General features: G+C 41.8%; 1 protein-coding gene across 1 annotated transcript in view; it reads left to right on the top strand.

Annotated features, from left to right (window-relative positions):
* Positions 1-11,344, top strand: part of SETD1B (SET domain containing 1B, histone lysine methyltransferase) — a 49,738-nt gene extending 38,394 nt beyond the window's left edge. The window contains exons 14-18 of the mRNA XM_066603291.1: positions 1,584-1,750; positions 1,983-2,114; positions 3,609-3,728; positions 3,827-3,964; positions 4,891-11,344. Of these exons, the coding sequence (XP_066459388.1) occupies positions 1,584-1,750; positions 1,983-2,114; positions 3,609-3,728; positions 3,827-3,964; positions 4,891-5,064 (731 nt within the window). The 3' untranslated portion in view covers positions 5,065-11,344. The remainder of the gene's footprint in view (positions 1-1,583; positions 1,751-1,982; positions 2,115-3,608; positions 3,729-3,826; positions 3,965-4,890) is intronic.
* The last annotated feature ends 4,251 nt before the right edge of the window (positions 11,345-15,595 follow it).

Here is a 15,595-nt window from a genome sequence, read left to right on the forward strand (position 1 = left end):
GAGATGCCAGCAGTGGCCCGCCTCCATGACTTAGTGCTGTACCCAAGTTTAACTTGAAATTGTGCGTGGTTTTTTTTTTTCCTGAAACTCTGCAGCGTTTCAGAATAAAACATACATGGGTTTGTCTATTGTCCCAATCCCAGGTTGATGTTGCCTGTGGTTTGGACAGCCTGAACCTGATGACAGTTCCTTTTTAACCCTTTGCAATCCAATTTTGGATTCAGGGTTTTCTAGGGGGCTTTCTCTTTCTGCCATTATAAAATAGCATGATCTGCTGGCTAGAGCCAGTACTGTGGCATGGGACATACTGGAGAGGCCCCAAACAGAGCAGCCGTTAACCCTTTCCAATCCACTGTCTGACCTCTGAAGACATTCTGATTGAGGGCTGTACAGCTCCGATGTCGGAAAATGTCCATCAGGGTATTCTTACTGTATATTACTGGCCGCTCTGTTGTCGGGGGCCTCTGCAGCATGTCCCATACCGCAGTACTGACTCTAGCCAGCAGATGGCGCCATTGTATAATGGCAGGAAGAGAAAGTCCCCTAGAAAACTCTGAATCCAAAATTGGATTGCAAAGGGTTACTATACAGTAAGACAAATGTAAGAAAGGATAGCGCTCCAAGACGTGCAGGAATCCAACTGAAAACTAGAACAAAAAATGGGTATGACTTACCCGATGTACAGTGGAGCCCAACTGCGAGTCTCCACTAACACCCCATATCCTGGTGAGCTTTTAACATAACATCCGGAAACTCCTGGAATCCCACTTGGCTATAAGCAGGAGAGCAAGTGGATCCTCCGTATCCCAGAATGTCCGGGAACCGTATAGGAAATGGTTAATAAATAGAAAAAGTGGATCTGCGCTCCTTTAGGATATTAATTCTCCGGATAGCAATTAAGCAAATACAATCTTCTTTAATGCACAACGCGTTTCGTCATGGAAATGATAGTCATTTCCATGACGAAATGTGTTGTGAGTTAAAGAAGATTGTTAAATCTGTGTTGTGAATTAAAGAAGTTACTGGTAAATGGTGCTATTATGGGGTGTATTATTATCAAAGAAAAATACATGGAGTGGGCAATGTATGATGTTTCCCACAATAAGAATTCTCCCTGGGACAAAGTGTATGTTTGTGGGAAATCTTTCTGTGTACGGCCCTCTTAGGTTTCACGCCATCCTCGGGCACTGTAATGTCACATTGACTTTTGGCCACTAGATTATAATATACCAGTAATTTCTGTTCCAGAAATTTCATACAAGCGCTGTGAAGATTGTAAATATACAACATGTATGATATGTCACATATATATATTTACAGGGCACATGTCTTTGCTGCCGGGATTTCGGCCAAAAGGGGATGTCATTGAGTATTGACTTGACAGAATGCCTAATCCCACACGTACCAAATTATATTTTATATTTTTTTTCCCCTTTTGGTAAATTCAGTAAATTGTAATGGTGCATTAATATCTGCATTGTTTTGTAACAAAGTACATAGCATGTGGGCAGCATACTTTTCTTACTATGAGATCTTTAATTTCGAAAAGCATTTTGTATTTTCCTTGACTGTTTTTCCTCCACCAACCAGTGTTTCTTCCCCCAAGAAAAAGAAACGAGATGATGGGTTACGGGATCATCTTACCGGTTGTGCTCGTAGTGAGGGATATTATAAAATTGATCGTAAGGACAAGGCAAAATACCTCATCAATAATCGCTCTATGACTGAGGAACCTTTAAATGATACCCAGGTAGGAAATCGTTGTATGAAGAAAGCACAGGACAGAAGACCTCATTTGATCTAATAGTAGTGGCAATCTTGCATGTTGCTAGTCTGGATAGTATAGAGACCTCTAAATGGGGTAAACATATAGAACATTCCCCTTTCTTCTTGATCTTCTGCTCTCCAGTGTTGGCTGCTGTTGTGTAATGTACAGATACATGTTGTTTATCTCACAAACCTCTTTCGGTTCTTCTGTCCAGGGGAAGAGCATCCCAGCTCAACCTCATACCTCAACCAGAGCAGGCTCCGAGAGAAGATCAGAACAACGCAGGCTTCTCTCCTCCTTCACCGGAAGCTGTGACAGTGATCTGCTTAAATTTAATCAACTCAAGGTATGCGAGTGATAGTGTGATAGTGCCTCATATATAGATGCAAAATAGCTGTAGCCTTAGCAGTTTATTTAGGAAATGAGTGTTAACTCGCCTTGTGCAATGTGGGGACACCATCGTCAGGGAATGACCGACCTGCACCACTTGTCCAAGTGTGCTTGTAAAATGTCACCTCGTCCACAATCCAATTCTCTGGAGAACCGTCTGGATAAAGCGAGCAGCTTGAAGTGCCGGACGCTCTGAATGGAGTCACCAAAGAGAAGAAAAACTATCTCCCCGCTCGTGTGGACGCCCCATACTCGTATCCACAAGGTGCAGAGATATTTTTTCTTCCCAAAAGTATGCAAGTGTTATTTCTTTGAATAGTGGTAAGAGTTGGTCTTTTTGTCACTTCTTTAGTTCACAGAAACACACTTCATGCCGAGGCTGCTTAAGGCTGGCTTTCCATGGGACGGAATTCTCATGGCTTGGCCGCACCGAAAAGCTGTGAGATTTCCGTAGGCGAGCCGCAGCTTCAAAATTCGTGGCATTTTGCCATGGGTTTTGGAGCAGTTCGGCCGCCGGCATTCCGTTTCTCTCCCCATAGAAAGGAGAGAAGGCCGCAACAGAAAAAAAAAAGAATTGACATACTATGGCTGTCAATTCCGCGCCGCTTTGCCACAACGGATTGGCCTCCCTGTTTGGACCAGATTTTTGTAAAATCTTGTCTAGATGGCTGGCTAATCCCGAGATTAGGAGCCGCGAGCTGATTTGCCACACGGAATGTCCGTGGCAAAGCCATCCCATGTGAACCCAGCCTAAGTGTCCATACGTATACAAAATTATCTTGCACTGCTATGGTAGCTATGAGTCATGCATAGAGCTGCAAAATGGGTGCATAGTCCAGGGCCCTGTCTTGAGGTACAGTATTTTCCTTTTTAAATCCTATACATCACGCTTAATAGAGTCTACATAATCCAGGCATTTGCCGTCTCATGTGAGGTGGTAGTGCTCTCCACCTGAAGTAAATGCCATGGTATCATAAAGCATGGTGCAGTACAGCTTGGTGGACTCAAGTTTGTTAATCTTCTTATGGGTAATACGCATAGACTTCTAAAGATCCAACTTTCCTTAGGATTCCAGCAGTGAAAGTATTCATACGGAGTATACAGAGTAATATACAAAGGTACATGCTCAATGCATGGATCTCGAATTCTGCAACCAGATAGGTTCTGATATAGTGGAATGCTGTACCACTTTTGGACAAAAGATTTTATTGTATCCAAAAGAATCCACATAATAAAACTTGTTGGATCCATCTAGCAGTCCCTGTGGTGCCTTTTTGAGGCACAGGCTTCTCCTTTTAGAAACCATGTTTGTAGGGAAGACTGGCTCCATAATACAATGTGCTTGAACTTATCACAGTTTGGCTTTTTCTATTTGTTCGTTGGAAATTGAAAATTGTCTTGGGGACCTCGATTTAAAAAATTATAATAATAATGTTTTTGCTGCTTTCAGTTCCGCAAGAAAAAGATACGTTTTTGCAAGAGCCATATTCACGACTGGGGCCTTTTTGCCATGGAACCAATTGCTGCGGATGAGATGGTCATTGAGTACGTGGGACAGAATATTCGTCAGGTAAGATGAGATTTCGCACAAGACATTCTTATTTTCTAATCTAGAACTATTACTTTTGAGATCAGTGGAATGTAACCATTTAATTCTTTTCATGTCAGGTCATTGCTGATATGCGGGAGAAGCGATACGAAGATGAAGGGATCGGGAGCAGCTACATGTTTAGAGTGGATCATGATACAATCATTGATGCCACAAAATGTGGGAATTTCGCTCGATTTATTAACCATAGTTGTAATGTAAGTTCTTGCTCTTTTTTTTTTCTTTTTCTTTTTTTTTACAACTACAAAGTTAGATTTATTTTAAGTACTTTTTGAAATAATTCATGGAGTGGCAAATAAATATTTTACTCCTGGGCATTAACTCCCTGCTTTTGTTGGGAATGATGAAAGGGCATGAGGATTAATGATCCAGGTTTTGGCTTTGTCTTTAAGGTCATAAAGAATTCCCAGGCCTCACAACTAGGGAAAACTTATCTAGGGGAACCAAAAGAAGTACCAGTACTAATTGACAAATGTGAAGGTCATTAGTAGCTTATCACAGCTTATGAACATAATTTTTCTATTTAAATCTACATATGATGTTGAAGGGGTTTTCTGGGACTCTTGAGATTTTTTTTTTCTTTCTGTTTATAATTTTTCTCAGAATATGTCATCAATAGATCTTCGGTGAGGGTCTGCCACTTGGGATTCCTGGCAACGCTATCTGTACAGACTGGACAGGAAGAAGATTGCGCCATCCATACTGCAGTGGCTCAGTTGGGAAGTGCAGGCACAGCTTCCACTGAATTCAATGGTACATGAGTCTGCACTAGTAAACTAGGCTGCTGCAATATGGTCTGCTTCCTGCGCCATCCATACTGACAGCAGTACCTGGATTCAACTCATCAGCAAGGATTCCAAGCAGCGGACCCCCTCCGATTTACACATTGATGACCTATCCTGAGGAAAAGTCATCAATAGAACAAACTTCCTGAAGTCTGGGACAATGACTATAACCTCAGGAGTAAACAGAAGGTAGCCTATGCTACTACAGCCTTTAGACTTCTGGTTCTGTTAACTGCTGGGCATAAGATATGGTCCTGTAGAGTTTGTGAGGCCTTAGGTTTTTTAGTGCTCATAACACACAAATATTTATTGGTCACACTGTTTTATTTATTTTTCAGCCTAATTGCTACGCAAAAGTCATCACTGTGGAGTCTCAAAAGAAGATTGTCATCTACTCCAAACAGTACATCAATGTGAATGAAGAGATCACATACGATTACAAGTTCCCTATAGAGGACGTTAAGATCCCTTGTCTTTGTGGAGCAGAGAACTGCAGAGGGACGTTGAACTAAATATCCCTCGTTCGTCATTGCACCTTTCAGCCATAACGGACTGCAAGTAACAGGTGTAAGTTGCACTTTTGCCAAAAAAAAGAAAAAATAGGAAAAAAAAATCAATGGTTTCACACTTCTCTTGGGCTTCTGAACAAGAAGGGCACATGTACATTAAGACATTGCTTCTGATTGTAAAGACCCTGGTGCTTTTTTTTATTTTCTTTGTCTTTTCATCCTGAAAATTGACATGGTGATTACCACTTAGTGGCACAAAAAATGTGTATGGAAAACAAAGAAACCAATCTCAACTATTTTCTCCTGACTAATATTAACATAGTGGAGTTAATGATTCGGTACCTTCTTTTTTTATGCCATAATGCTGCTAGTTTCCTCATCAATGCTCATCGGCAATATGAAGAGGTAATGCTGTAATGGTATCCATTGGAAATAGATGTTACCCTTTGGCTTTCAGAAAGGGATTCCCCTTTTTATACATTAATAATCTTTTGTCGTGAGATAAGCTTTTGCTTTGTATGATATTTCCTTTTTTATTTATTTAATTTCCCTGATCTTTTGCTCCCCTCTTTTCTGCTTTTATTGAAATTTAACAAAAATGCAAGATAGATGGAAGGAGCGGTAAATAATGTACCTGCAACAGAAATCCAGGTTGGATGGCAAGAATGTGAAAACAGGCATGTAGCACTCTGCCTTGATCAGTGTCATTGAGCACCATGACCAAAGCTAAGTTGTTTCCTGGTACAGCAACTTTTGCAGAAACTTATGGTAGAGCAAAGAGGTTTGTGACTTTTGAGGGGGTTTCCATGTGTTGTCGCCAGAGCCTACAAGTGAACCTTTTTATCTTATTGTAATAATCAGTGCATCATTATGTAAAATCATGATTCAAATGCCCATGTGTATGAATGGATTACTTGGCCACATTGGAATGAGTACAAAATCTGGGCCTTGGTGCTACTACGACATGCAAAAATGGGTTCTGATGTAAAGAATGGCCCGTATAGATGATAATAGACACAAAGCTATTGAAAGAACTCAGATTTTATTTTTAGGCCCCAATTTTCGGCATTCTGTTACATCAGCAACTTCTATTGGGGATCGACATTCTTTGATAGCAGGATCCATCCTCTCCCCTGATTGTCCGTTTGAGTAATTATTTGTATTACCCATAATATAACCATTCTGGATCAACTTTTCTTAGAACGATTTGTTGTGCTGTTCTTTTGTTCTATTGTCTAATCTGTGGGGACACGTTCCATCGCCAAGGAGAGTAGGTACCTCTTCGTTTTCAATTCATTTATACAGAACGGCACAATGCAGAGTTTTAAGAGAAGATGCTCCCTGATTTTTATTTCACAAGGTCTAAACCAATGTTTGACTAATGATATAGTACAGTTCGTGAACTGAGCAAGAAATGCGTCTACTGCTGCTTACGGTCAAAGTTTTTGTAGCTACCGCCTCCAATTCCAGAACTGCACTTTATTCTCACTGCCATATTATGGCTCTCAGAAGTATTTTTCTTTTCTTATGCATTTATTTTGGGAATGATGGGATTTTATGTAGTCTATTGGCACAGAATACACACAGAGCCCCAATACAGCCACGTGGTAGTTTTATAGCAACACAACTTATTTACAGACTGTCATGAGATGCCGTCTGTGTTTGGAAGTGATGGGAGAGCCGTGGGAGTTCTAAAACTTAGCAGCAGAAAGGTTAGTACATAGAAGTTGCTCAAGAGATTAGGTAACTGCTGTTTAATGAAAAGTATCAGTGTATGTTAGGTTTCCACACTGCACTATTATTTGTGTCACTATGCCATCTGTAGTTTGTGGGGTGGACTAATGTCCCATTTAGGCAGTCCTCTAAACAACTGCATGAGCGCTGACGTCACATCTATGTGAAGCGAGGAGCATTTACACTGGGCGAGAATCCTGCTATCCAGCGATGATTTTTATGCTGACCAAAAGTCAGCGATAATGAACAGTAAATGATTGTTTTGGTGTTTTTGCATTTACACGGGACTGGGAAATGCAGTCTGTGGGTTTGTCATAGTAACTCTAATCTGATGGGGAACTACTAGTGTGTACTTGATGCAACGTCTAGAAAGGGGCCTCTTGCATAAACAGTAGCAGCCAGGCATTTACTGATCTATACTAGAGTTTAATGATTTCCTGTTTTTTAGGGGCATCAAGTATCTAAACTTTTGCAAAGAATAAGTAGAAAATTATTGATTCACTGTGGCAGCAAGGTCAATAGGATACACAAATATGTTCTTCCCTTGATGTTATGGCATTTTTGAAGTATTCACTTATATTTTAATTGGGCATTGCATGTTGGTTTACTCAGCTTGCTCAGAATTCATTTGACTCAACTTGGTTCCCTTTCGCATCCCTATGACCGTGGCATTCATACACATGGGTATTTTTCTATGGCATCTACTTTTAGACAAACAGCATTTCTGATTAGGTATGATTAATGGAGCATTTCTTACTTCTCTGTGCTGGGGTTTCCTAGCTGCATTTACATCAACTTGTGTTGCCACCCATTATCTTTAATTTCAAAAGCTTCCAAAAATAATAGAGCTTCTCACTAGATCATCTTGGCTTTTACAAGGCTAAGGTTTTAGTAAGAGCAATGGAGCTTCAAGGAGTATTGATTGCAAAACATATTCCCAGTTTTAGCTCTCCTGAAATTGCACACTAACCATGTCGGGTACTCTGCTTTCCTGCCTCCCTCCCTCTACATGAACATGTGTCCTCTTTTGCTTGAGGCTGGAATGTTGTCTTCCAAAGGTTTGCAGTTGAGGGATAATTGCACAATCGAGGTAAAGTTTGTACCAGTGTATTGCATCTGCCAGTATTTTCAAATATGCAGGTATTAGTGATACCGCAGACCCAATGTTGTTCCAAAACGAAGAGCAAAGTCGTCACAGATATTAATATAGTATAATTTGCTCATGGTTTGTTTCTTCAGGATGTCCGGCTGCTGCACATATTCCAAACATTCACCAGCAGATATCTCCCTTCGACCCTGTACGTGAAGTTGATCTATCTCCAACACACTCTCATTTTAGTAATTGTTTTGCATATACTCACATTAAATCTATCCATTCACTTGAGACTATAGGTACATTGCCAATCAAGACCTGAACTGAACCACCAAGTGGTGAGACAAGACCAGTTTCTAGGCTTGCACTGCTTACAGAGATCCTGGCATCATCTTTTTATAGATCACACTACATAAGGTAGTGCCTGTCTCACTGATTACAGTGATATGTCTGCTGTATGTATCTGTGCAGTAGTGTTGGAGAAACTTACATTTTATTAGTAGCAACCAGGCACTGAACTAGTACTGCATATTCATGAACTGCAGGCTAGCCGCACCTACCCCGCCCTACAGCAAATGACTTGGCTGGAGGGTCCATGTGGCTAGCCTGCAGCTCATGAATATCCAGGACTATTTTAAGTAGTCCTCTATGCATGTGCTGCTGCTGATAAAATGCAGGTTTGTCAAAAACTACTGCATAGATCCAAACAGCAAAAACATCGCTTTAATCAGTGTGACTGTGACTACTCTATACTGCCCCCAGAAAAGGGTGCAAAAAGATGGTGACCGTCCCTTTAACAATGACGGCCTATTCAGTGGTGTTGTCAGACAACATGTTTCTGGCAACCAGAATGTCTGATTAAATCTGTCTTAAAGAAGTTGTTTGGATTAGAAAACCCCCTTTCAGATACACAATATTGGTTCATTACATGGACAGGCAATTGATTTGAACAGGAACTTTGTAATTTTGCACTTTTTCCTTTTAGTGCCACTGCAGGGGAATTTTAAGATAAACGTATCTTTGGAGTTCCCTCTTAACAGAAGTTGGCAAAAGCATTGCAACATCTTTTATGCTTTAATTTTCCAGTTGTGGAATATTAATGACCGTAGGGTAGGCCATCCATAGTAGAGCAATGGGTGTCTGCTGGCCAAGACGCCTACGAATCAGTTTTCCTCTGAGCTATAGCACTCATGCACTGAGCAGGAAGCAGACAGCTTTGTTCTCCCCATAGTGGCCCGGCTTGGTATTACATGCAAAATTCCAATTCACTTCATTGGGAACTTTGTAATTATATCAAGCCTTGCCTCTGCTTTTTGTTCATATCCTCTCAGTACACAAGCACACTGGCCTGGAGAATTGCTGATTAGCAGAGACCCCAGATGGCAGGCCCCAACCAATCTACCACTGATGAGCCATCAATAGTTTTACAAATGGGCATCCCCTTTAAAGCCAAATTTCCACTTAACGAAGACCAGACAAAGGGCAGGAGACTTGGGAAAGACTTAAACTGCACCTATCTAGCTAAAAAAACTCATACTGCTGTTATACAGATTACTGTAAAAATAAATGTAGGTGAATAAACTATTAACCAAGACGATTGAAAAATGAAAAAAAAAAAAAAACACGCGAAATGCATAGGGTAGGCAGCTATATAGCCAGCTTTGTTTTTGGTTACGTTTGGTACAAGTGTGTACCGTATTCAGCCAACTACAAGACTACTACTTTTTCCCCCCTTTTTTCAGCTTTCATACATACTCTAAATGACCTTCAAATTCTTTCAGGTGCTAAGGAAGGATATTTGACCTCTTCAGCTCAAACCAGTAAATGCATTTTAGCTTTCAAAGGTAAATGTGAATGTTCAGTCTGTACCATAGAGAACTGTAAATTAAGAACCATTTGTGCGTTCTGTCTCCTGTACATAATTTACCAGCTTCCCATTTATTATTTTTTAATAAATGCACTCGCCTCGACATCAATATTACTTTCCCCAGTATGGTATTTCCCTACAACATCTTTACATTACTAGCATCCTGCCTGTTCTACACCAGGTGGCTGTTCACAAAAAAAAAACTTTTTTTTTTTTTTTTTAATCAAAATTGAACAAAACATCCCTAATGTTGGAATGGTTTGTGAATGTCTCACAGGGATAATATCCGTGCATTTGTGTAAAAAAAACAAAAATAAGGAAAATGAAGATCTATATGTGCTTGTGTATATAGCTATATATATATAAATAAATGAAGAAAAGGTTTTCAGTGTACTTAGAAACTGCGTATCCTGTACAAGGTTTCACACAAAATCTCGAAACATTTGTTTCTTGTAGAAACAAGTTGAATTTGGTTTCTCTTTGCTGATTTCTTTGTATTTGAAACAAGTGTGTAAATAATTAAAGTGAATATTGTAATTAGAACTTTTCTTTCTGAGTTACAGCTCAATGTGTTAGGATTTCTCTTCAATATGTTGGATGTCCTCCTGCCGGCAACTTTCTACCATATTGAAAAGGAATCTGGAGCTAAGCAGCATTGTATATTGGAGTGAACAAGTAGCAGATTTTAGCTTGTGTCAAGCTTTATATAACATGTACATTCTGTATAAATATTTTTTTGTCAAGCTAGATTTAATTTAGAAGCATTAACAAATTGAATGGAAGAAATGGAGCCCCCACCACCACCCACCGCACTAGAAGCGTCATGTATTTATTACAAGTGGACGGATTAAATAGTAACTATATAAACCGTATGTATTACCACTTTTGCTGCCAGAAGCCTTGCGGAGCATAAGCTTCCCCGCTGCAAAGTGTTGGCCTGCTCAGCCTCATTGTTAGAGCTCGGAGAGGTTTAACTCTTTAACTGCCAGGAGCAAGGGCAAAACATCTGCAAAAGCAATTCCAGCAGTTGCAGCAACAAACAACTGGATTTTCAATATTTCATAAATATATTTTTGTTTCATTTGTCAAAGAAATATTGCCATTCTAGTATTTGTTAAAATAAAACACTATAATGAATATTTTAAAGGGGTTGTTTAAAAAAAAAATCTAATGGCACACTGCTGAAAGTTTCATGGGATTATTTTGTATATAAGGATATTTTTAATTCACAAAAGTCTAAGGAAAACAAAAAATGGGGAAAAAAAATCAACCAGAAGCCAAGTGACAGGTTTTGCAATAAAAGAACTTATTTTTTCATTAGCTCCATTAGCTTTTGTTTTCAGATCTCTGCTTCAGAGATTTTGCGGGTTCAATATAATTATTTTTTAAGAATCTTCTACATTTAGGGATTTTTTTTTTGTGCATATGAAAACTGCCTTGGATATGTACTTTGTTTTTGAAGAAAGTGTTTTTTGTGGGTGTGTCTTGCCTGTATATATTTGTTCATATTTTTGTGAATTCAATACTCTGTACCATTGTATTATAGTAACTTTTATAAAGCAAACCATAAATATACTCACTTTTCTTACAGAAAACCAATGTCTCACTGTGTATCATTTCTTGTGTATAGTTTTCTTATATCTTTGTTTTGTACCCCATGGCCAACGCACTGTGAAATGCATTGTTAGGGTAAGGCTAGCAAGCCAAAATAGGTAGCAAACACACCACTGCAGCTCTTCACTCGACTGGGAATCCGGACATGCGTACAAACAAAAAGGTGTTCGTTGGGCAACACGCAGTCGGAAAAGGCAGTCCTCATGATAATAGCCCATATGGTAGAAATCCGAACTGCTTATGTATTTCAGATTACTTAAATCCAACTTTTAACTACAGCTGAATTGCATATGTGGTTTGGGTTATTTCTATTGTTAGTGTATCAATAAGGCCAGCTTTACACAGGCGATAAAATCACGTGAGATTTGTGTGTTGCAAGATGCACAACTATGAACCCCATTCCTTTGAATGTGGTCATACACATGAGTGAGGTTTTCCTGCATGGCACCGCGATGCTATGCAAGAAACAGATCGCACCATGTTCTATCTTGCTACATGCTCTTGCATTGCAGCATCCATGGTTTTCCACGGGGCTGGCGGCAGCATCACTAGCCCCACTGAAAACAATGTGTGGAACTCTGCAAACATCTGCTGCGGATTTCCTTCATCCCCGAAGTGATGCGAGGGCTGTTTTCACATGAAACGGCCTCACATCCCTGGGGAATTCACATGGTGGGGAGCGTGATATGGGGGCGGGATTCACGGCCTCATATTGCGCTCGCCCATGTGAAGTTGGCCTAAAAGAGTATTTTATTTTACGAGTGCCAGATTCTATCATATGAACTGTTCTCATAAGGCCAGAAAGCCACCACGGTCTGGATTATGAGCATCTTAGACTAGACTATTAGAAACCACATGATCGTACATAAAAAGCTTAAAGGAGATGTCTCGAGGAAGCAGTTAAATTTTTTTTTTGCCCAGTCCCCCCCATTAAGTACACATTACTAAGCCCCCCTGTAAATGACATTTCTAGCTGGTTTGTACTTACCGTTCCAGCGTTTCAGCAACTTATAAAAGTTTCCTCAAGATGGCCGCCGGCTCTTTCCCCGTCGCTCGCTGCAGCCCGACGTGCGCGCTCCCGAGACGCCGCCAGCTGTGTCACCATGGCAACCGGACGCATCGCAGCCGCCGACCAGACGCCCCGCAGCCGCCGACCAGACGCCCACCGCCAGGCAGCAGGTAAGGCGCTAGCCCCCGGCTCCCCAGCGCTAGGCCCCGGAGCCCAGCGCTAGGTTCCGGAGCCCAGCGCTAGTTCCCCCGGCCTAGCGGCAGCCCCCCCCCCGGCCTAGCGGCAGCCCCCCCCCGGCCTAGCGGCAGCCCCCCCCGGCCTAGCGACAGCCCCCCCCCCCCGGCCTAGCGACAGCCCCCCCCCCCGGCCTAGCGACAGCCCCCCCCCCGCCTAGCGACAGCCCCCCCATCGCAGCGGCAGCCCCCCCCGGCCTAGCGACAGCCCCCCCCCCCCACAAATCACTTACCTGGGAGGCTTCTCGGGGCTGCTGGGCTGGGCTTCTCCGGGCTTCTCCGCTGGGCAGCTCCAGTTTCTGCACCTTCCTCTAACAGAGGAAGGTACAGAATGGCCGCTGCAGCGCGCTCCCGAGCAGTGACAGCTCGTCTGCGCATGCGCAGAAGAGCTGTAGCGGGGAGCACACTGAAGCGGCTCGTGCTGAATGGAGAAGACCGGACTGCGCAAGCGCGTCTAAAAAAGCAAGCTGCCAGCGAATTTAGACGGAACCATGGAGACGAGGACGCTAGCAACGGAGCAGGTAAGTGGAATAACTTCTGTATGGCTCATATTTAATGCACGATGTATATTACAAAGTGCATTAATATGGCCGTACGGAAGTGTATACCCCCACTTGGTTTCGCGAGACCACCCCTTTAAGGGCTGTAAGTGAGCACTGATCGACAAAGCATGTCAAATTGCGGTTCGCTCCTGCCATTTACATCCGACACAGGATCAATGGCATAAGGACAAACTAGGATTACTGCAATCGTTCATCCTCCTATCAAATAGATTGGTTGATAACACATCTTCCCATTTACAGACGGACAGGTCAACGAGCGAAGCGTTTTATGCTCATACAAAAGATAGTCAGCCAATTGAACGTTTGCTCGTTTGTTGGCTGATCATTTGCGTTTTTACATGGGCTGATGATTCGGAAAACTAAGGTTCAATGCTTGTGCCGGATCATTGTGTAAAAGGACCGTAACTGCAATGTAGTAACTGGATAAACTTTAATACTAATTATGTGTATCTTTACATTTAAAACTAGCAACAATCGATTTTGTGAACTCAGCAGCTTCATACTGCCCTAATGAGGTAGCATGAAATATCTGCAGGCTCCCTCATTACAAAGAGCTATGCTTTCTGAAATGCTGCAACACTTTAGAAGAAGAGTCGGGCATGGTGGGGGTGTCCACTGCATGACCTTATTGACGGGTCTCTTCTTATTGGCATATAGGGAGAGACCTGTTGGTCTAGCTGTGCTGGGCATGGAGATGGCAGAGGGTAGCTGCCCAGCGGGTTAGAATAAATTTTCTTTAGAATAGTATTTCTTGCTGCCCATTGTTGCGGATCCATAAATCTCCTGACAGGTTCCATTTAACCCTTTCAAATCCACTGTGTGACGTCTAAAGACATTCTGATTGAAGCCTGTAGAGCTCCGATGTCGGAAGACATCCGGCAGTGTATTCTTACTGTAGATTACTGGCCGCTCTGTTGTCGGGGGCCTCTCTGGCATGTCACATACCGCAGTACTGGCTCTAGCCAGCAGATGGCGCCATTGTATAATGGCAGAAAGAGGAAGCCCCCTAGGAAACCCTGAATCCAAAATTGGATTGCAAAGGGTTAAATGTCTTGGGGCCCTCAAGCAGAATGCAGTAGAGATCAGAAAAGATATAACCATGTGGACGAGTAAACAGTCCAAGAACAAAAGGCATTGTAAATTGTATTTTGTGTTGTTACTGGAGCATCTATCTGTCCCTGATGGATAATACAAATGCCCTTTGCTAAATGGAGAAAGGAATACATGAATTCCGAGCATTAAGAGCAAATGTTGGGATGGAAATACAAAAAAATGGATAAGGTACAGTATGTTTGTAAACTGGAAGAAAGTGATATGTAGTTACTTGACCTCTGGAACGTCCACCTATCCTGAAGGAGGACGTGCAGCACTATGTCCCCTTCTATGTATTTCCTGCACATTCACACTTGCGGCCATCCAATGGTGCAGTATATACGGCTAGCCCTATTTACTGCTTTTCTTTGTAGCACACCAGTTAAGCAAAGTGGGCAGCACTACAGCTGCTTCATTCTCAGGACTGGTGGAATGGCAGATTACCTGCTTCCTTCCCTAACCTCTGTCCTAGCTGCCACCAAAGTCAACCCACAGGAAATGGCAAAAGCAGATCTTTGAAACATGACTTCCATTCCAGTAACTATAACTTTATTAGGTAATTACTGATCTTGCGTTTCCCTTGTACAGAAATACAGGTTCCCCGTCAAAAATATTTAACTGGAGTACAGAAAAAAGATCAATACATTATCAGACGTTCACTTGCTTCTGCTGCTGTTTTTAGTAACTTTGTCTTCAGCAATGAGCAAGCAGCTGCATAGTTTCCTTCACAGACTACAAGACGGACCCTTCTTTTCTCCCATATGGTGAATTTTGACATCTGCCCTGACTCCATTTCCTATACATTTGATGGGGAATCTGCACATTTGTTTATATGGTGCAGATTTGGAGTGGAGGTAACCTGTCACTAATTGATGCAAATTCTGGATTTGTAGCAGAAATTTGAGGCTTAGGTCTTGTGTCATAGTATTGAGACATGGAAAATGCCATGTGTGTATGCCCTTATGCTGTGTTCACATATGGTTTAATTGTTGTGGAGTTCTGCACCTAAAATCTGTAGTAATTGGTTATTCCCAGGTTTAAACAATAAGTCTGGACATGCACAGACTTCCTGGCAAGCTTAGACCCCTTTTTTACATGGAGCAATCTTTCAGATTCTAACTGGATTGAGGGGATTTTGAACAATAATCGTTAAGTATAAATGATGCCAGCGACTGAACGACAAACAATTATTCGCTTGCTTATCACTCAGTTTATGCAGAGATAAAAACCGAATGACGATTGGTCCATGTAAACAAGCAATCATTTATCTGTGAACTGCCTGCTTATGTGAATGGATGTGGGTGGCTGGAAAGATCTCTAGGCCACTCC

The sequence above is a fragment of the Eleutherodactylus coqui genome, chromosome 5 (genome assembly GCF_035609145.1).
Source record: "Eleutherodactylus coqui strain aEleCoq1 chromosome 5, aEleCoq1.hap1, whole genome shotgun sequence".
Classification (NCBI taxonomy): domain Eukaryota; kingdom Metazoa; phylum Chordata; class Amphibia; order Anura; family Eleutherodactylidae; genus Eleutherodactylus; species Eleutherodactylus coqui.